This window comes from Hipposideros armiger, unplaced genomic scaffold (genome assembly GCF_001890085.2).
Source record: "Hipposideros armiger isolate ML-2016 unplaced genomic scaffold, ASM189008v1 scaffold_42, whole genome shotgun sequence".
Taxonomy (NCBI): Eukaryota; Metazoa; Chordata; class Mammalia; order Chiroptera; family Hipposideridae; genus Hipposideros; species Hipposideros armiger.
The window spans coordinates 1,935,833-1,956,769 of NW_017731392.1; the positions used below are offsets into that span (position 1 = coordinate 1,935,833).

A 20,937-nucleotide genomic window follows, 5' to 3' on the forward strand; every position below is an offset into this window, starting at 1 on the left:
GAGGGCAGTGTCACTGGCCCTCACATGTGGGATCTGAACCGGGGCCCTCTGGCATCCCAAGCGAGTTCTTAACCATCGCGCCACTCGGCCGGCCCTGGTTACAGCATTTTAAATGAACATGTGTCTACATTATAACTTGATAAATTGTTTTTTTTCTGAGGTAACATGGATAGTTACTCTTATAAACTATACCCTGCTTTTCTCTTAATATTTCTGTCTTGTCCATGTTATACATTTATTCAAATTGTAATAAATTAATATAATTCTTAAATTTTATTGATTGATTATAAATGTAATTCATGACTTATCTTCCTACGTGTAAACTGTTCCTCAGTATTTGAGCCTTTAAACCAAAACCAAGCCTTCAAACTAGGAAAGTCATAATCCGTAAACATTAGACATAAGGGAAACAACTCCTGGTATTCTTAAGGCTTTGTTAGTAATGAATATCTAAAGTTTTATTAAGTGAGGCTATTACTACATGACAGAACTCTGGTCAATAAAACTGTTGACATAATTTAATGGGTTAGTAAAGGATTCTTTTCTTGGGGCAAGTGAGGGAGACGGAATTCATATCCACGTCCAGTTCATGTCACCAAAACTGAGAAGGGGAACACATCCAAGATTTTTAGGTAAGAATCAAATCACTTTAAAATTATTTTCCTAATTAATATGCATGAGACTTTTCAGAGAAAGGATTAATATCAGAAATTAGTAAAAATAATAGTTAACGTTTATTGAGCAACTCATGTTTATTCCTCCCACCAATACAGAGATAGATCATATTACTAGCCCAGTTTTCTAATGAAGAAACAGGTTTCACAAGAATCTAACGGTATTGTATTTCGATAATGTTACAGTGCTGGTGGTAATTATATTGCCTGAAAGGCATCCATTTTTGAGTGGTTCTTCTATATATTTTTAGAATATATTCTTGCAATTTGAAATTGCAGCAATTTCTCATACCTCTATATAGGGTATTGACCTTAAACCTGTCCAGAGCTTTTTAGATATATATTCTAAGGTAGATCAGCTTTATGTAAATTAGCTGTTTTGAAATGTTTAAAATTGGTAATTAACTGTTTACAAACAAACAAAACACGGGCTGGCCAAGTGGCTCAGTTGCTTAAGAGCTCGCTCAAGAGTGCGAGCTCTGAGCAACAGGATCTCCAGTTTGATTCCCGGCCCGAGCTGAGCTGCTGCTGCGATGCCAACAGGTGGCAGGATGGCTCAGCTAAAAACAAAACAAAACAAAACACAAAACAAACAAAACACATATGATCCAAAAAGAAGGAAGCAAGTTTACTAAGTGAATGAACTATTTCTTCCATTTTCTAGAACTTGAACTTAGCAATAACAAAACAATTATGTAAAATTCTAGACACCTCTTTGAATGTAGGTAAATCTAATAATACCTGCATTTCCCTCTACTCCGAGACTAATAAAAATAGTGACAGACTTTATTCATAATAAACTTGTTAGATATGTATTGTCAGCTGATGTGTTATTCACAGACGTTGGCCAGCTAATGGATGGAACAGTGAATAAGGATGCTGGGTGCATTTTCAGCTCTTCCTTGGTCATTAGTTTAGCTTCTTCATTTTGCAATGTAAAACCCTGGCATGTTGTACGCCTATAACAGCTTGTTTTTAAAGATGCCAACTATGAGCAAAGGCTAAAATCTATTTACATTTTATTAATATGCTCTAACTAGTTTCTGTAAAGTGTTACAGCTCCAGTAGTTGATAATAATTTTGGACTGCTGATTATCAGCATTACTTTTCCCTTCTAGTAGTGTTATCAGTTACAAAGCAACTGTGTATATTTGTCCAAGTGGTTCTCAAACATAATGTGACATTTTGGTGTGTTGGTTAGTTTAGAGGTACATCGAAATAATTTGTTAGAATAGCAAAGTTGCTAATTATTTACTTTTGTAAAAATCCCTATAATGTTATCCTTTTAATATCACCTCCACTGCTTCCCTCTATAGGAGAGAGGTGGAGTTAATGATCTCTTGTTAGGAATTTCTGTAATTCTGAACTATGGGAAAATACTTCATGTCAATATAGAAAAAACGTTCAAGTGTCATAATTTCAATTTCTTCCCCTCCCCACACCTTTCTTACAGGAGCTTTGCCAGTTAATCAATCTTTGGGGAGAGAGATTCTGTGCTTTGGAGGAAAAGTGTGAAAATATCCAGAAACCACTTAATAGTGTCCAGGAAAATACAGAACAGTAAGCTGTTTTTAAATTCTATTTAACTTTGTCTGCCTGAGATTATTTCAGAATAAAAAGCTTCAAATAGTAAAAAAACAATGATCCCAATTTTTCATTTAACATTTTACTATGTTTGCTTTATGGTTCTCATTCTTTCTTTCACCCCAAATATTATATATATAGTCTTTCTGAACTAGCTGTGAATAAGTTATAGATGTAATGCCCGCTTTCCCCTAAATACTTCAGTGTGTATTTCCTAAAAACAAGAGTAGTGTCTTATATAACCATAGTACAATTATTTTAAATCAGAAAATTAATATTGATAACTATTACCTAATATACACATCTAATTCAAATTTTGCTAATTGTCTCACTGATGTTCTTTATAGGCAAAGAAAAAGATTTTCCTCCTGGTCCAGGTTTTAATCCATGACCACACATTGCATTTGTCTTGTCTCTTGAGTCTCCTTTAATCTGGAGCAGTTCCTTACTCTTTGTCATGACCTTTCCTTTTTTCAAGAGTATAGATTATTTAGTACAGTGTCCCTCTGTTGGGATTGTCCTGCATGATTAGTTGCAGTTGTCAAGAATACCACAAAAGTGACGTGTTCTCAGTGCATCTCCGATATCAAGAGGTACATAGCTGTTTGTCTTATAATTGGTGATGTTTTATCTAACTTTGATTACTGGGTTACTGTGTTGTCCTCCAGATTTCTTCACTGTAAAGTTACTCTTTTTCTTTGCAATTAATACAGAACTTTGAAACTATCTAAGTATCCCTTTCCTATTAGCATCTATTGATACACATATCTGTGTTTGTCAAATAATCTTTTTTCTAATTTCGTATCTTCTACTTTGTTAATTGGCATTCTGCTGAGAGGAAGAGTTTTCCCTTTCCCCTCCCATTTATTCTTATTCATGTTTATGTTAGCATGTACTCATGGATTCTTTTGTCTTCTGGGTTATTTATTTTAATGCTCAGATTATTCCAGTTTTGACTAGCGAGGCCTCTTCAAGTTGGCTCCTGTGTCATTTTGATATGACCTATTCTTTTTGAGCATTTACTTACTTTGTGGTATAGAAAGATGTTCTCAGCCCCAGCTCTAATCACATTTATAGAAACCAATATCTGGACACTAAGTATGCTCATTGCTACGGGGGTGTCATTTCTTCTAGTCTTCCTAGGTGGACACAGCTAGAAGTTGTGTGTGTACATGTACATGCATATAAATATCTTAATATTCCATATTTGTGCTCCCTTTTCAGACAGAAACCTGGATCCTATCCACAATATATTTACTTATTTGCTCAATTTATAATACACATTAAGTAATTTCACCATTTCTAATCCATACCAGTAATAAAATGTATACTTACTAATTAGAGCAAGGCTTGGCAAACTATGGCTGGTGGGCTGGGTGCCTGTTATTGCAAATAATTTTATTGCACACAGCCATTCCTATTTGTTTAGATGTTGCCTTTGGCTATCTTTGGTTGCCTTTTTACTGCAAAAGTACATCAAAGACTATATAGCCATTTAAGCCTAAAATATTTGTTATCTAGACTTCTAAGAAAAAGTTTGCTGATTCTTGAGCATTAGAGTTTAATGTTGTTTTATAGCCTCATTGCTTGCCAATCTCACATGCTTACCATATATTCCAGTCAGACTTATTTTTTCTTTTAGAAGTTTTATAATTTTATATGACCTAAATCCATGATTCATTTTGAGTTTTTTCCTTAAGGTGTGAGGTTTGTCAAGGTTCAATTTTTTGCCTGTGGATATTCTAAACTCAAGAGGAGAAGGAATTTCTATTATATTTACCCCTATTTTTGCCCATTAAATTGTTCCTACCTGAAGTTCCAAGCTTCCTTCTGTTGGGAAAACTTCCTTTAGTCTTTAAGGGTAGGTCTGCTGGCCACAAATTCTGTTTTCCTTTATCTGAGTATATTTTGATTTTCCCATTCCTTTTTAAAAAATACTTTCACTGGCTATGGAGTTCAGGATTGACAATTCTTTTTTTTCAGCACCTGGAATGCGTTGTTTCGTTTTCTTTCAGCCTCGATGAGAAATCCTCTGTCTTTCAAATCCTCTGTTCCCCTATAGGCAATTTCTCTGTAGCTGCTTTTAAGATGTTTTTCTTTGTTTTTAGTTTTCAGAAGTTTAATTATAGGTTTGCTTAGCTTCTTGAATCTGTAAACTTAATGCCTTTCACCAAACTTGGAAATTTTCATCTATTATTTCTTTGAACATTTTTTAGTCCTATGCCCTTTCTCCTCTGCTTTTAGGACTTTGATGACACAAATGTTAGATCATTTATTATGGTCATAGGTCTCTGAGCCTATAGATATAGTTTATTTTCTCATTGTTGTTCAGATAGAGTATTTTATTATTTGTCTTCAGGTTCACTGGTTCTTCCTCTGTCATCTCTATAACCTACCAATAAATCCTTTCAATGAGATGTTTTATTTTAGTTATTACATTTTTCAGTTTTATAATTTTCACTTGCTGCTTTTTTAAATATCTTCTATTTCTTGGCTAAGATTTTTTTTACCCAGAAGTGTTTTAAGTGCTCATTGAAACATTTTTATGGTGGCTGCTTTAAAATCCTTGTCTGATAATTCCACCATATGAATTATCTTAATGTTGGCACCTGTTATCTTTTCTCATTCAGGTTGTGATTTTTTTCACAGTGGTTATTTATTATATCTTGAACATTTTGGTTATTATGTAAGGAGATTCAAAATCCTATTTAAGTCTTCTTTTCTAGCAGATATTAACTCTGTTTTGGTTTAGCATGCAGGTCCTGGACCAGTATTGTAAGCTGTGGTTCTAATAACTATTTAATTTTTAGAGCCCCTGGCAGTATTATTTGTGAACTACCCATATAGGAAAAATATGTATTCTGCTTTTGATGGATGAGGTGTTCTAAATATGCCAATTATGTCAGAATTACTAGGAAATTACTAAGAGAGAGGTGTTAATCTCCAACTGTAATTGTAGATTTGTCTATTTCTCATCAATTTATTAGTTTTTTACATACACTTTTAGGGTTGATATCTCTTGGAGAATTTATCCCTTTATCATTATGTAATGTCTTTTTTTATATCGGATAATCTTATTTGTTCTGAAGTCTACTTTGTCTGAAATTAATGTAAATACTTCAGCTTTCCTTTGATTGCTATTTGCATAATGTATCTTTCTCCATTCCTTTACTTTTGGCTTAACTCTTTATATTTAAAATAGATTTCTTATAGACAACATATAATTGGGTCTTGCTTTTTCATCATATTTAACAATTGTGACTTTTAACTGGTGTGTTTAGACCATTCTCATTTAAAGTACTGATATAGTTGGATTAAATTATACCATTTTGCTGTTTTCTGTTTGTTTCATCATTTGTGCTTTGTTTCCTTTTTTTCTTTTCCCAATTTAAGTTGAGTGTTTTTATGTTTTCATTTTATCTCTTCCATTGATTTGCCAGTTGTACTTTTTAAATTACTTTTTAAGTGATTTTTCTGGTATTAATAATAGACTTCTTTAAAAATTTTAATCCACCCTGAAATAATTTGCTGTTTCATGTATAATGAAAGGACCATAGAATGTTATGTTCCCAATTTCTCCTACCCATCTTTAAGCATTATTTTTATATATTTTACTTTTACATATGCTATATACACCCAATACATTGTTACTCTGATTGTTCCATTTTTGTTTTAATATGGCTACTGGAAATTTTTATTTTTAAAATATTTTATTCAATTAATTGGGCGACATTGACTAATAAGATAACATATGTTGCAAGTGTACAGTTCTATAATACATCATCTGTATATTGCACTGTGTGTTCACCCCCCAAAATCAAGTCTCGTTCTGTCACCATATATTTGACCTCCTTTACCTTCTTCAACCTCTCTCCTCCCCCTCTGGTAATCTTATACTGTAGTCTATGTCTATGAGTTTTTGTTGGTTTTGTTTGTTTGTTTGTTGTTTTCAAATTGTATATGTGGCTTACGTTAAATTTCTGTTGAACAGTGCTACCCTAGAATTCTGGCTATCAGCTATCTTACTACCCAACTCCTTTCTTCTGTTTTTCAGTCTTGTTGGTCCTGTTCATTATATCATGTTCCATTCTGAACTCTTCTTGAATCTGAATCTAGAAAGTGTTTTCCCACTTTTTATTACTAATGTCTAGAGTTAAGGATTTCTGGCTTCTTCCATAGTTTTGAAAGGAATAGTAGAGTAAGAATAGAATGGGAAGGCAACTGTGATATACTTTCTTTAAGGCCTAGGCAAATCATTTTTTTCTATCTTCCTGGCATTGTCTATAGCAGTGTTTCTCAAAGTGTGGTCCAGGAACCCTTTAAAAGAATTGGTCAGGATTAGGGCCCAGGAATCTAGGTGAGGTTTATGTGTACTGAAGCTTGAGGTCCACTGCCTTTGGCATTTATTGTCATGGATAGATTTGTGTTGATAGGCTCGAAGCTTGCCACTTAAATTTTTCTTTCAATCATTTCCACTTAATCTGTAGTTGAACTTTGGTTTTCAACATATTTGCTTGCTCACTTGGTTTACTCACATGGTGTACCATTTCATGTAATAGAGGGTAACTTTCATTCCCGAAAGTTAAATTATGTGGCCCTGTTGATGACTTTCAATGCTATTATTGGAAACCTTACTGAAAGAAGCCACCAATAAATTTTGAATGTATATTCTAACTGACATTAGTTTTGGATCAGCTTATGTTTCTGTGTACTATGTGTGCTATATGTATAGTTTATCATACACCGATACTACTCCTTTATTAGAAAGCTTTATAGTTGACTTTGTCTTATAAGATACATAATTTTTATTTATTTATTTATTTATTTATTTACTTTTAAAGATTTTATTGGGGAATTGGGGGAGGGGAACAATGTTGGGGAGCTGGGGGAGTAGAACAGCCACGTTGTTGTCCTTCAATCTCAGTTGTAGAGGGCACAGCAAGCTCAGCTCCAAGTCCAGTCGCGCCACTCAGCTCAAGGTGCCGAGTTCAGTCTTTAGTTGCGGGCCAGCATAGCCCACCATCTCGAACCTTGTTAGGAGCATGTGCTCTCACCAGCTGAGCCATTCTGCCACCTGTTGGCACCTCAGCGGCAGCTCACTGGCCCATGTGGGAATCGAACCAGTGACACTGTTGCTCAGAGCTCGCACTCTTGAGCAAGCTCTTAACCAGCTAAGCCACTCAGCCAGCCCCAAGATTTATAATTTTTATGATTTATTTTATGTCATAGGCAAGGCAAAACTGCTTAAGAATAGAATGACTGACTAGACAGTAGACTAGAGGCTGTAGGAGATACCCTTAAGTAACTTAATCTACTAGGAGGAATAAAACACATAGTCAGATTTCATTTTAATAAAACTGTATGGTTAATACTCTAAAAGGTATACAGTAAGGCATATTTGGAGAAGGGCCAAGAAAAGCTTTATGAGAAAAGACATTTTCAAAGGTAATTTAATGGCAGATGTGATGTCAGTCTGCTGTGAAAAGACACTGGCCAGAGCATCTCTTCTCAGTGTGGAGGACTAATTAAGAATGTGGGCTCTGAAGCCAGACTGCTCAGGTTCGAATATGCCATTTTTGAGCTGTGTGATCTTGGGCAAGTTATGTATCTTTAGAATCTTAACTTCCCATTTTAACAATGTTGTTCTCTTTTCCTATAGGAAATCTAAGGATTTAATCAGCGAAACAACTTCTCACAGTACAAAATTTTGTGCTGATTTTGATGACTTGTCACAGGAACTCAGACAAATGAGCCAAGAAGGTACACAGTTGGTTGAAGAGTCTGCCAAACACTGTGATAAACTCAATAGCAACCTTGAAATAACATCTCAAGAGACTGAACAGAGATGTGAGGCTCTGAACACAAGCACACTTTGTTTTGCTGAACAGTGGGTATCTTGCTTAAATAAAAGGAAAGAGGAAATTCAGAACTTATTGGAGGTAATAACTTTGTAACTGGAACCTACTTTGGGGAAAATAGTAATAATCAAAAAATTAAATATTCTTGTCTAAGAAGCAGTTTCAAAACAAATGACATTTTAAAATATAATGAATGACTTCAGTCTTTTTAAGTATAATAGTTGGTATGCTTATGCATGATCTTGTTTCATGTATATGTCTCCTAGAACTCAAAATTATTTAACATTTGTCTGATCTGTTCTGTATCTATCCTTGATTTTTGATTCTTAGTTCCTTCAGTTAAGGGCCTCTGTCTTTTGATATATAATAACTTCCACTTATATATGCTTTTTACTTTTCTCCAGAACATTCAAATCTGTTATTACTTTAAGTATTTAGGATATTGTTCTGGTTGCTCAAAGGATACTTGACAGGTTTGTGGGTTTGCTTGAACATAATACTTGCATGAACCGTTTGTTGACTTGGTTTTTCTTTCTGTGCAATAACAGAATTTTACTAAAATTCTTAGGAATGAGGAAAAATAATTTAAGTATTTTAAGCTATACAAGCTATTTTCACTGAAAGGAACAAGGGCTAATGGAGAAATAGCTGATTTTAGGTTGATGCAGGAAATACACCAGATGAGCCTAGAGATCTTGCCATACCAGACATTAAGGAAGCTATTAAATATTAGTGAGGTTGTATCAAAAAGACTTAGGAGCCAACCTGATCAATCTCCCCTGTTTAAAAATTTTATAATTTAAGCATCAAAAAGAATAATTGCTATGATATTTTAAAATACATCAAATATATTAAAACTCACAAATTCATAAAAATTGTATAGGTCTCTGGATCATGCTGGGGAAGCAATGCATTATTCTGAAAACTGGTATATAAAAGGAAATAATTGAGTATCCATCTGTCTTTCTTGAGAGAATTCTATCTTGGTTTAGCAGGGTGTAATGGATGAAGAAAAAAGTTTGGGTACTATACCCGAACCCACTGATTAATCTTAACATAAGAGACACAACCAGGCATTATATGCTTTCGGCACCACCTATGAAATATCCTTGCCAAAAAATTAAACTTAATTTAGATCAAGCTTTTGGATCTACTTAGTTTGTAGAAAATACAGAGGACAGACAAACATACGAAAATACAGCATAAAGATGCAATTGACCAAATCCAGATTTTGAGATATTCAGTAGAGCAAAGACCTGGTTTCTTCAACAACAAAAAGTTTTTTTCAAGGAGAAAAGTATGAGGAAGGGTAAACTTACATCGAAAGATTGTTAAGACTACAGGGCCTTAAGTCCTAGTTTGCCTGGGATGTCCTTGTTTATTACATCTGTTGCTCTGGGGTAATTATTATTAAGAACGGCCCCTTTTACCCTGAAAAGTATTCCAGTTTGGATGATAAATTATATAGTTACCTACTTAGGACATATCAACCAAATCTAATGATAATTCTGATCCAAACACACTAGTTGTGAACAGCATTTGAAACAAACTGTTGAAATTTGCACACTAATTAGACATTTAATATAAAGAAATCAATGTTAAATTTCTTTGATGTAAGAATGGTTTTTAAAAAGCTCTTAGAGGTGTATACTGAAATAGATGGCACAGGATTTGCTTCAAAATAATCCTGAGGGGAGAAGGGTAAATGGCCAGTATTGTTTGATCTATACCCTAAATGCTGAGGCTGGGTAGTGAATACAAGCGGGTTAGTTATACTATTCTCTCTACTTTTGCATGTGTTTTTAAAACTTTTATTATGGAAAATTCCAAGGTAAGGAGAAATGATATATAGAATAAAGCAGTGACAACTTCAATTTTAATAATGAACGCTCATTTGCATCATTTACAGGTTGTATACCAAGATTGTGAGGCTTCAAGTTCAGAGATTACTGAAAAATTAAGTGGACATAAAGCAGCTAATGAGAACCAGCGTAACATTTTCCTTGATCAGATAAACATTGATGAAGAAAAATTAATGCAACAAAATCTAGAACTTAATGAAACCATAAAAACTGGTTTGACTAAGCTTAATTGCTTTCTACAACAGGATCTGAAACTGGATATCCCAACAGGTACTTTAACAGGAAAATAGAATTGTTAAAATTTTTGAAGTTGAATTCAACCTTATACAGTGCAAATGTTCAGAAAAACTAGGTCCTGCCATTGCCTAGTAAGAATTTATTATCTCATGTTATCAACTTAAATATGGAAAAATTGGAACCCTAAAACAGCTTTAATGAAGCATTAGATGTCATGATATAGGTGACATAATCCTAGAAATTTGGACATCACAATTCAGCAAAATTTTACAAACATTCAGGAACTGGCTTTGTTAAGAGAGGACATTTTAAAAACAGCTAAAAAGAAAACCAACCAACTATTTATCTAGCACTGTTTGTAAAAGGATATTTTATACCAAAAAATAATAGAGGAATGTAATTAAATAAATGGTTTAATGCAAAGCTCACCACATTTTGCATTTTCTTATGTGTACCTCTCATTTTGTTGTGGGCTGTTAGATTGACATTTATGAATCACCATTTTGGGAGGTCACTGGTGGCAAATATCGGTGTAGACTATAATGATTCAGGGAAACCTTCATGGAACAAGGTATGGAACAAGCTGTTTAGCACAGGATGAAGAGTTATTCACTGAATTGTGGTAATGGTTGTACACCCTGGAAATTCACTAAAAAAAATCATTGAGTAAATTTTATAGTCTGCAAAATAAAAGCTTTTTAAAAATCAATTATAAAATAAGTTAGTGCCAAAGGATATTAATTTATTTTTTCCTCAAGAGTCATGTAATGGTTATTGTCCACTTTTCAATAAAATTAGGAATATAAATGTTAAATGAAAAGGCAAGTGCCCATGTAAATTATGACAGCGTGTGTTTATTATGAAGAAATTTACTGGTTAATATTTAGCTACCACCAAATTTACAGTGAAATGATTATCCCTATCAAAGTGATCATGTTGGGAAAGCTGTACTCTTATTCCAATAATGCTGCCATTTCTCAGAACACTCTGGCTCCTTTTAGAGCCCACAACACATCTTTTGTACCTCCTCAGGGATAGAAAATTTCATGCTTTGTGGTAGGTTGAATCTTGAAAACAATCAAGTCTATTTAAGATCAGTTGTGAAGTTAGGAAATATTAGTTGTAAGCAATGTATGCCCGACAGGGAACAAGACTAAATCTGATTTTCGTATGGTAATTGTTATCTTTTTGGAATGCAAAGATTCATTGGGAAGTATAGGTTGTAGCATTAAAAAAAATTCTTATTCCTATCCCACACTTCAATTTTTCCCACTTACGTAATGTCCACTAAAGGTACAACACCACAGAGGAAAAATTACTTGTACCCATCAACACTGGTGAGAACGGAACCACGTGAACAGCTCCTTGATGAGTTGAAAAGGAAACAGCCTGAGCTGTTAATGATGCTAAGCTGTTCAGAATACAACAAAGAAGACACCAGTCAGGTAAAATTTAAAGAATTATAACTGTCCCATAAACTCTTAATATCATCGACTTCATGTGAAAATTTTATTCTTTGCCCTTCAATCATACTCTGTCTCATTAATGATAGTTATCTGAACCGTAAGCCTGTTTTTTTTAAAGGTTTGTATGTATGTATGTATGTATGTATGTGTGTATGTATTTATTAAAACTTTATTGGGGAACAATGTGTTTTTGGGGGGAACACTGTGTTTTTTCCAGGACCCATCAGCTCCAAGTCAAGTTGTCCTTCAGTCTTAGTTGTGGAGGGCACATATCAGCTCCAAGTCCAGTTGTTTTCAATCTAGTTGCTGGTGGGCGTAGCCACCATCCCATGTGGGAGTCAAATTGGCAGCCTTGTTGTTAAGAGCGCACGTGCTCTCACCAGCTGAGCCACCTGGCTGCCCAAGCCTGTTTCTTTTAACCTGGCCATTTTTTTTTATTATTAGACTAATGGATGATAATGATATCTGATATTTATGTTGTGCTTATGTGCCAGATACTGTTCTAAGCACTTTATATGGAAATATACAGGTACGTTTACTCAATTCTCTCAGTAACCCTGTGAGGTTGTTGCTGGTACTAGCCCCATTTTACAAGTGAGGAACGTAAGAATTATATTGTCCCAAGTCACAAGGAGGGAGTTGGAAGTAGAACCTAGACAAGCTCCACAATCTGTGCTCTTGAATATAGTAATTATAAGATAGTTGGGAAATTAGAACAAAGAAGAAAATAAACTGTAATCCCATTTTTCTGCAATTTCCACTTTTAACATTTTATTATAGGTACTTCTCTATATGAAAACATTACGGATTTTTTTTTTTGAGGGGGAGGCTTTCTACCAAATTTGTTGAGGTTTAACTTGTACACAATGGATATTGTGTTATTTTCAGAGAAGAAAACTGCCTTTACTTTTGGGAAGATTTTTTAAGTCCTAGGATTTAATCACTCATCCAGCTTCTTGTTTTAGGACTCAGATGAAGAAAAGGCAGTTATGGAGCACACTGTCAACGAACCTCTGAGTCAAGAGCCATCTGTAGATACCAGTGTGGATTGTTCATCGAGCGGTGGGGTTCCCTTTTTCCAGGTACCTGATTATATCCTATAACCCTTCATATCTGATGTCAGTCAGTCATTTGCTATTCAGTATAAAAGCATTACTCTTAGTAGGTGGAACAGAATATTTTCAGTCATTCTTTTGGGATGGCATGTAAACTTTCCTGATTTATATTATTTACACTAATATGATGATTGATCAGGGGTTTTCTGTAGGATAAATCAAGGCAAAATTTGACTTAATCTCCATCCTCAGTACTACTCTTTTCTGCTTCCTATATGCTCAGAATGGATACTGAGAGCAGCTGTTTCCATTGGCTCCACCTTGACATGGAAGCCCTACAGTCCATCTCTGCCCATAATCAGACTTTGAAGGCTGTGAGGTTTAAAGAATTGAGAGAACAACGGCCCTCAGATTATGTTAGTGATTTCTTCCGCCTGAGGCTTTGTTCTCATGACTATTTCCCCATGTTTCCTGAGCTCCTTGCCTGCCTTGATCTTGTGCAATTCAATTCTGTGACCTCTCCTGCCTGCTTTTAAACACTGTTGGGAGTAGGGCACTATAAACTGCCTAGCATCTTTCCCGCTGTTTCGGAGACATGAGCCTAGACAGTTTGTGAAGTAAGGATTCTCTTCTCTAGGACACCGATGTCCCCCTCTTATAGTTGAAGTGCTGCCTCTGATATGTATATGCTTGTACCTGTCCTTAGCAGACTTACAGTTCTTTCCACCAAGGTCTAATTTAAGCTGTTAAAGTTTCTAGCTCAGATTCTATTACATTCCTCTCTGTCTGCCTCAAGGCAATCTTATCCCCACATTCTTCCTACCTTTTGCTTTATTCTTTATTATTAAAGAACTCTCTATATATTCCTTTCCATTTTTCAACCTCCTCTTCTATCTTATAAAGTTAAGAAAAGGGGGAAAGATAAGAGAACCTTAGTGACTTCATCACTGATTGGAAGTCCTCCCATTGTTACTGTTCAATTCATTTTGAAGGACAGGCTTAGTGGTTCAGTTTTGGCAAAGAAGTCCCTACAGTACCAAAAAAGATTTGGGATTGGATTTCAAACCTTCAGCTGAAGCCCGGAAATTAATTTTTCCCTGATAGCAGGCTGATGTGGGGGTGTTTTCTGGGTTTAAAACTAAAGTAGGCTTAAGATTTTTCTCAGCATTGATGACTGGGTCTGCAATGAATGTCATCTGTCTTTTAAAGCTCTCTATGGGCAAGTACGAGGATTCCCATGAAATATAATTTCCAAAAGAGAAATATGAAATAAGTTTAAATAAAAAATACGGTTTTTTTAAAAAGTGTCTTGAAGTAGTCCATATAGCAAATTCTTTGCTTAAAATAGAATTGCCTTTTTTTGCATGCTAGCAAACCTTTGTTTCCCTACTGCAGGATTTCTCCACAGCAGCACTATTGACATTTTGAGCTGGATCATCCTTTGTTGTGGTGTCCTGTGTATAATATAATGTTTAGCAGCATCCCTGGCTTCTACCCAATAGAAGCCAGTAGCACCCGCTAGTTTTAACAACCAAAAATGTCTCCAAGCATTATGAAATATCCACTGGGGGAGGGGGTAAAGTAGCTCTCTGTTGAGAAGTACTGCCCTACAGTAAAATCTGTAATTATTCCTTGGAATATCATAGACAAAATTAATATTTCTTTATTAGCATTTTATTAATATTGTATATAATGTATAATCATATATAATTATATAAAATAAGTATATATAACATTACATAATTATAATATATAATTTATAATGTATTACATATTATATATTAATATTTATTAATATTAATATTTCACCCCACTTCTTCTATTAGCGGTAAAATGAAGCAGGCATTCATTTCTACTGGCCAGACAAATAGTGGGCTCAAATTTGTGCTGAGCCTTTCCGGAAGATTTGTACATTTAATTTATTTCCTATAACCCAGAGAATTTTGAAAATAAGAGTATAGCTAATATGTATCAAATGTTACTTTATATTGACTTTTAATTTCTCACCTTAAATCCACAGCATAAAAAGTCACATGGAAAAGACAAAGAAAACAGAGGCATTAATCCAGTGGAGAGGTCTAAAGTGGAAGAAACTACAGAGCAATCGGTTACAAAGACCAGATTACCTCTACGAGCCCAGATAAATCTTTAGTGAACTTGAGGGTTGGTAATTTTATTTTTAAGAAAAATGAAAAATAAAGCCTGTAACCCCAGAACATAAGCTTTGTGTACAGATTAATAACAAATAGAAAATATTAAGGCAATACTGTAAATTGAGTTGAATTTAATATGTCTACCCATTTTTTTCTGTCATCCCTGTAGTTTACTGATATTAAATTGAGTTTCCTTTGGGATTTGCATTGAGTTAATAGGTATCTCTAGTTTTTGATAAAAATAGGTCTTTCATAACAAGTGAAAATAATTTTCTTGTCTATTACTAAATAGTAAATATATAGAAGCTGTACTATTCTTCTAGGCTTGAATTTATATAGGTAAATATCACCAATGCTTGGTCTTGGGAAGGACCATCTCCTTTCATTTCTTGCTATGACTGAATTATGTCTATATTTGCTTGCCTCCTTCCCTAGACTTTTCCATTCTGCCTTCTCAGCTCACGTTCTCCCTTTTTATTTGTCAACGAGCCATTTGTAGAGCTACAAAATGGTATCCATTCTTACTATGAGCTAGCCAAAATTTTACCTACATGTCTTTAACACTTTTCTATGGTTGTCTCTAAAATTACTGTCAACAATAAACATAATCCTAGAAGTTCCTTTCAATATCTTTAATTTGTTTTCCCGTAGATGTGAAAGCATTTCATTCCTTTATGAGAACTCACACATGATCCCCTACAGAGTTCATAAAAAGCCAGCTTCTCCAGAATATAGACTGAGGTTGTGGGAGAACTACCTCTGATTAATGGCTATGTGACCCTATTTTGAGGCCTGTGTCTTGTGCAGTGGTTTAGGGCTTTTTGAAGCTATTAATTATGAGTATAATTTGTATTCTTTTTTTTTAACCTGATGAAACATTTTATTGTTCTTTGTATATAATAAAATATATATATGTATATTTTTTTCTATTGAAATCTTAACCTTTAGAAGGGCTCTTACAAGTTTGATCTGGCAACTGGATTTGTGGAAGTTGAGATGTTTCAGCATAAAGAACCAAAACAAGGAATACAATACTCACCCATTATCCATGATTTGCATTTGTAGTTTCAGTTACCCACAGTTAACCACGGTCCAAAAATATTAAATGGAAAATTCAAGAAATAAACATAAGTTTTAAATTGCGCGCTGTTCTGAGTAGCATGGTGAAATCTTGCGCCGTCCTACTCTGTCCCACCTGGAATGTGAACCATCCCTTTGTCCAGCACATCCATCGTGTATACGCTACTGGCCTGTTAGCCTGTTATACTTAGTATAATAGCAATCTTTGTATCAGATTGACTTATCAGTACAGCAGTGCTTGTGTTCAAGTAACCCTTATTTTATTTAATGGCCCCAAAATGCAAGAGTAGTGATGCTGACAAATTGGATATGCCAAAGAGAAGCCATAAAGTGCATCCTTTAAGTGAAAAGATGAAAGTTATCAGCATAATAAGGAAAGAAAAATACGCTGAGATTGCTAAGATCTACAGTAAGTGAATTTTCTACCCATGAAATTGTGAAAAAGGGAAAAAGGAATTTGTGCTAGTTTTTCTGTTGCACCTCAGACTACAAAAGTTACAGCCATAGTGTATGATAAGTGCTTAGTTAAGATGGAAAAGGCATTAAATTTGTGGGTGGAAGACATGAACAGCAAATGAGTTGTGCCAGAAAGCATTGAGCCTATACGAAGACTTGAAGGAATCCCCTGAAATGAATGACACCAAGCCATTTACTGCAAGTAAGTGTTGGTTACACATTGAGGAATAGGTTTGCACTGAAATATGTATATAAAAATTACTGAGAGGCTGTGTCTGCCAATGAAGAAGGTGCTGCCACATTTCTGGAAGAGTTAAAGTTGATTAGGTTTGGTACTATCCACAGTTTCAGGCATCCACTGGGGGTCGTGGAATGTTTCCCCTGCTGATAAGGGGGATGTATGTGCAAAGAATAAATTTTGTGCCCACATCAAGTTAAGTATAAATTTAGAGAGGTTTGACTTTGATAACTAAGTAGAACCAAGCCCTATTAGAGAATTAGAAAATGTGCTACTTCAAGGAATAAATTTACCTTGCAGAAGTATTATCTTTATATATATATATATATATATATTTTTTTTTTTATTTTTTTTTTTTTTTTTTTTTGCAAAATTGGATGTCAACATAAGCTATGGATAATATCTAATAAACTGCCCTCAGTAGAGCCATGATTAATACATTTGGTTTTAACTTTCTTACTCCATTATTTCTTATTTGGCAGTGGGTATATATACAGAGGTAAGCAAATTGTATTAAAATTCCCAAAATAAACTATACAAATACCACCAAGGAAGAAGGGCCGTGGTAAACATCCCAGGCTTTCAGTTCCACTCCAAAGGGCTACACCTTAGTGTAAGATTAATGAGAAATAGATTGGCACTTAGAGGGCCTGAAGTCCAGCTTTAAGTCATCTCATTTCCTGTTTTAAAGTTATCTAGGAATGCTAATGCAAGTAGTTTGCCTGACAGAAGCAAAAATAAATCTGGAGAATTTAAACATCCAGAGCCTTGAATTGGCTCTACAAATTTTCATATACAGTGTCAAGCACCCAGAAAATAACTATTGGCAAAAACAGGTAGCTTTAAGGACCCATTCCTCCTCAGAAGTAAAAACATTCAGAAATAACTTCGTCAGAATTCTGGAAAACAGGATTATAGCAACCAAATGCTGAATCAAGAAAAAGGAAACCTAAAATGTAGGAAAGCTTTTTGGTGTTTTATTTGCTCTTATTCCATTCCCTTTCCCAGCTCTGTGGTGGTCTTAAAGATAGATAGCAGCCCACCTTTTTAGAGTGGTCCCAAAGAAGCAGAGACCTTTATCTCAAAAAATGGTTCTATCTAGAGCAACCTGAAGGACAAGCTAGGGCACTTGCCTTTGTGTCATCTCAGAACTCAGGCTGGAAAAAAGGCAGGCATTTCTTGAAAATAGTGTAGGGCAAATGAACAACCTGCTGCTACCTGGGGCACAATGTTACAGTTGAGGTAAATAAAGGAATACCTAAAGCCTGAGATGACAAAAATGAGGAGAGGATCTCTTAAGTGAAATTAGGCCATTCAAAAACTGCAGGGGCCGACCGAGGGGCACGTTGGTTTGGAGCTGGCTTGGGACACCAACTTTGAGCAACAGGGCCCTGGTTTGGATCCCACATGGAGGCCATTGACACTGCCTTCTACAGCTAAGATGGTGAACAACAGCTCAACCTGGAGATGGGCTGCCGTGAGTTGACGGCGACGGCGTAGGCTGCAGCCCCTGCTGCAGTGGGTTGCCATAAGCTACCGTGTGTGGCTAGCAGCCAGCGTGAGCAGCTGGCAGCCGGTGTGAGCTGCCAAGAGCCGCCTTGAGCGGCCATCCAGAGGCCGGCGACCCGGGAAGAGCACAATGATGGTGCCAACATGGGCCAGTGGGGCAATGTCCTCCACAATTAGACAGAAGAACAAAAGGACAGCAACATGTCTGTTCCTCTTCCCCCAATTCCCCAGCACAGTTCCCCTCCCCCAATTCCCCAATAAAATCTTTAAAAAAAAAAAAAAAAAGGGAAAACTGGGAAATTGAGAAAGCCACATATGTTTAGGCCAAGTAGCATGTTTAATAGAGGAGACCTGCAAAGACCCTAAGCTTTCACTGCTGGCTGATCTCTAGGCTCAGCACAAGCAGGAAGTGAAGGCTAAGGCAGATTTAAAATGGCCTGGCTAAGCATTGAAGGTGTGCTCCAACATAGCCAATATGCAAAGACTGAGAGGATCTTTTTTTTTTTAAAGATTTTTTTTTTAATTGGGGAATTGGGGGATGGGAACAACAGCGCTGGGGAATTGAGGGAAGGGGAACAGACAAGTTGCTGTCCTTTTTGTTCTTCAGTCTAGTCGTGGAGGACGTTGTTTCACTGGCCCAAGCTGGCACCATCATTGCGCTCTTCCGGGCGAGGCAGATCAGTCGCCGGCTTCTGGATGGCCACTCACTGCATCTGCTGGCCGCTCACGCTGGCTGCTGGCTGCACACGGTAGCCCATGGCAACCCACTGCCACAAGAGCTACAGCCTACGCCGTCGCTGGAGACTCATGGCAGCCCAGCTCCAGGTTGAGCTGTTGTTCAGCATCTTAGCTGTAGAGGGCAGTGTCACTGGCCCTCATATGTGGGATCCGAACCGGGGCCCTCTGGCATCCCAAGCGAGTTCTTAACCATCGTGCCACTCGGCCGGCCCGATCTTTTCTTTTTTATGATTCCTGTTTTATTTATATTTTGGCCATTCGCATTAAAGGAAATCTGTCAGCACACTAGGTGAAAACAAGCAAAAGGAAGAGACTTTGGAGACTAAAAGTCACTAAAACTACAGCTCACAGCAAGCAACAAAAACCCTGAGGCATGAAAACAACCTGATCCCAGAGTTGCCACATTATAATATTCAAAATGTTTCATTTTTAACCAAAAACTAAGAAGTATGCAAACGAAGTATGGCCCACTCACAGAAGGAATTACACAAACCCTTCCTGAAGAAGCACAAACATTGGACTTTAAATCAACTCTCATATATGCTCAGAGCTAAAGTAATTCAGGAGAACAATGTTTCAAAAAATGGAGAATATCAGTAAAGAAACTATAAAAAGAACCATACAAATTTGGAGCTGAATGGTATAATAAATAAAAGCCACTAGAGGATTCCAATAGCAGATGTGAGCAGACAATAGAGCCAGTGAACTTGAAGCTAGGTCAATTGAAATGGTCCAATTGGAGGAGCAGAAAGAAAAAACAATGAAGGAAAAATAAATACAGCATAAGAGACCTGTAGAGCACGATGAAGCATACCAAAAATGTTGTACCAGAAGGAAAGGAGAGAAAGACGGGCCAGAAAGACTATTTGAAGAAATAATGGCTGAAAACCTCAAATTCTTTAAAACACTCTGAATCTATACATCCAAGAAACTCAACAAATCCAAACAGGATAAACTCAAAGAGATCCACAACAAGGTACATTGTAATCAAACTGTCAAAAGCTGAAGACAGAATCTTGGAAGCGACAAGAATGTAGTCTTCAGGGAAATGCAAATCAAAACCACAGTGAGATACCACTTCATATCCACAAGGATAGTTATTGTGAAAAAGAAAAGTGTTGGTGAAGTTGTTCAACAGGAACCCTCATACATTGTTAGTGGGAATTTAAAATGGTTAAGCCTCTATGGAAAAGTCTGGTGGTTCCTTAAAATGTTAAACAGAATTACCATATGACCCAGCAATTCTGGGTATCTACCCAAGAGAAAAGAAGAAAATTCATCCACACAAAAATTTGTACATAGAACACCACAAAAATGTTCATAGAAGCACTATCACAATAGTCAAATGATATAAACATCCTAAGTTCATCAACATATGAATGGATAAATAAAATGTGGTATATACAATGGATTATTAGCCATAGAAATGAAATACTGATACATGCTACTCTGTAAATCAATCTTGAAAATGCTGCTAACTGAAAGAAGTCAGATGCAAAAGTTCATATATTGTATGATTCCATTTATATGAAATATGCAGAACAGGTGAATTCATAGAAACAGGTTGATGTTTGCTGGTTAAAGTGGTGAAGGGGAGAGTGACTGCTTAACAAGTACAGGGTTTTTATTTGGGAGTTTGGAAATGTGTTGGAACTATTAATAGATAGATGTGGGGGTTGTACAACATTGTGAATATACTAAGTGCCACTGAATTGTGTTCTTTAAGATAATTCATTTGGGGGCGACTGGTTAGCTCAGTTGGTTAGAGCTCAGTAATCATAATACCAAGGTTGCTGGTTCGATTCCCACATGGGCCACTGAGTTGCGCCCTCCGCTACTAGATTGAAACAACTACTTCACTTCAGCTGATGGGTCCTGGAAAAATGCCCTCCACAACTAGATTGAAAAAACTAGTTGGCTTGGAGCTAATGGGTCTTGGAGAAACACTGTTTTCCAATAAAATTAAAAAGAAAACAAAAACCAAAAAACCCCGATTCATTTAAAAAATTGAGATATAATTGGCATGT

The 20,937-nt window shown here is 35.9% G+C and overlaps 1 protein-coding gene across 1 annotated transcript in view; it reads left to right on the plus strand.

Annotated features, from left to right (window-relative positions):
* Positions 1–15,994, plus strand: part of KIF11 (kinesin family member 11) — a 50,231-nt gene extending 34,237 nt beyond the window's left edge. Inside the window, exons 15-20 of the mRNA XM_019639001.1 lie at positions 2,113–2,234; positions 7,918–8,197; positions 10,026–10,248; positions 11,509–11,660; positions 12,647–12,763; positions 14,757–15,994. Coding sequence (XP_019494546.1) covers positions 2,113–2,234; positions 7,918–8,197; positions 10,026–10,248; positions 11,509–11,660; positions 12,647–12,763; positions 14,757–14,888 — 1,026 coding nt within the window. The 3' untranslated portion in view covers positions 14,889–15,994. The remainder of the gene's footprint in view (positions 1–2,112; positions 2,235–7,917; positions 8,198–10,025; positions 10,249–11,508; positions 11,661–12,646; positions 12,764–14,756) is intronic.
* The last annotated feature ends 4,943 nt before the right edge of the window (positions 15,995–20,937 follow it).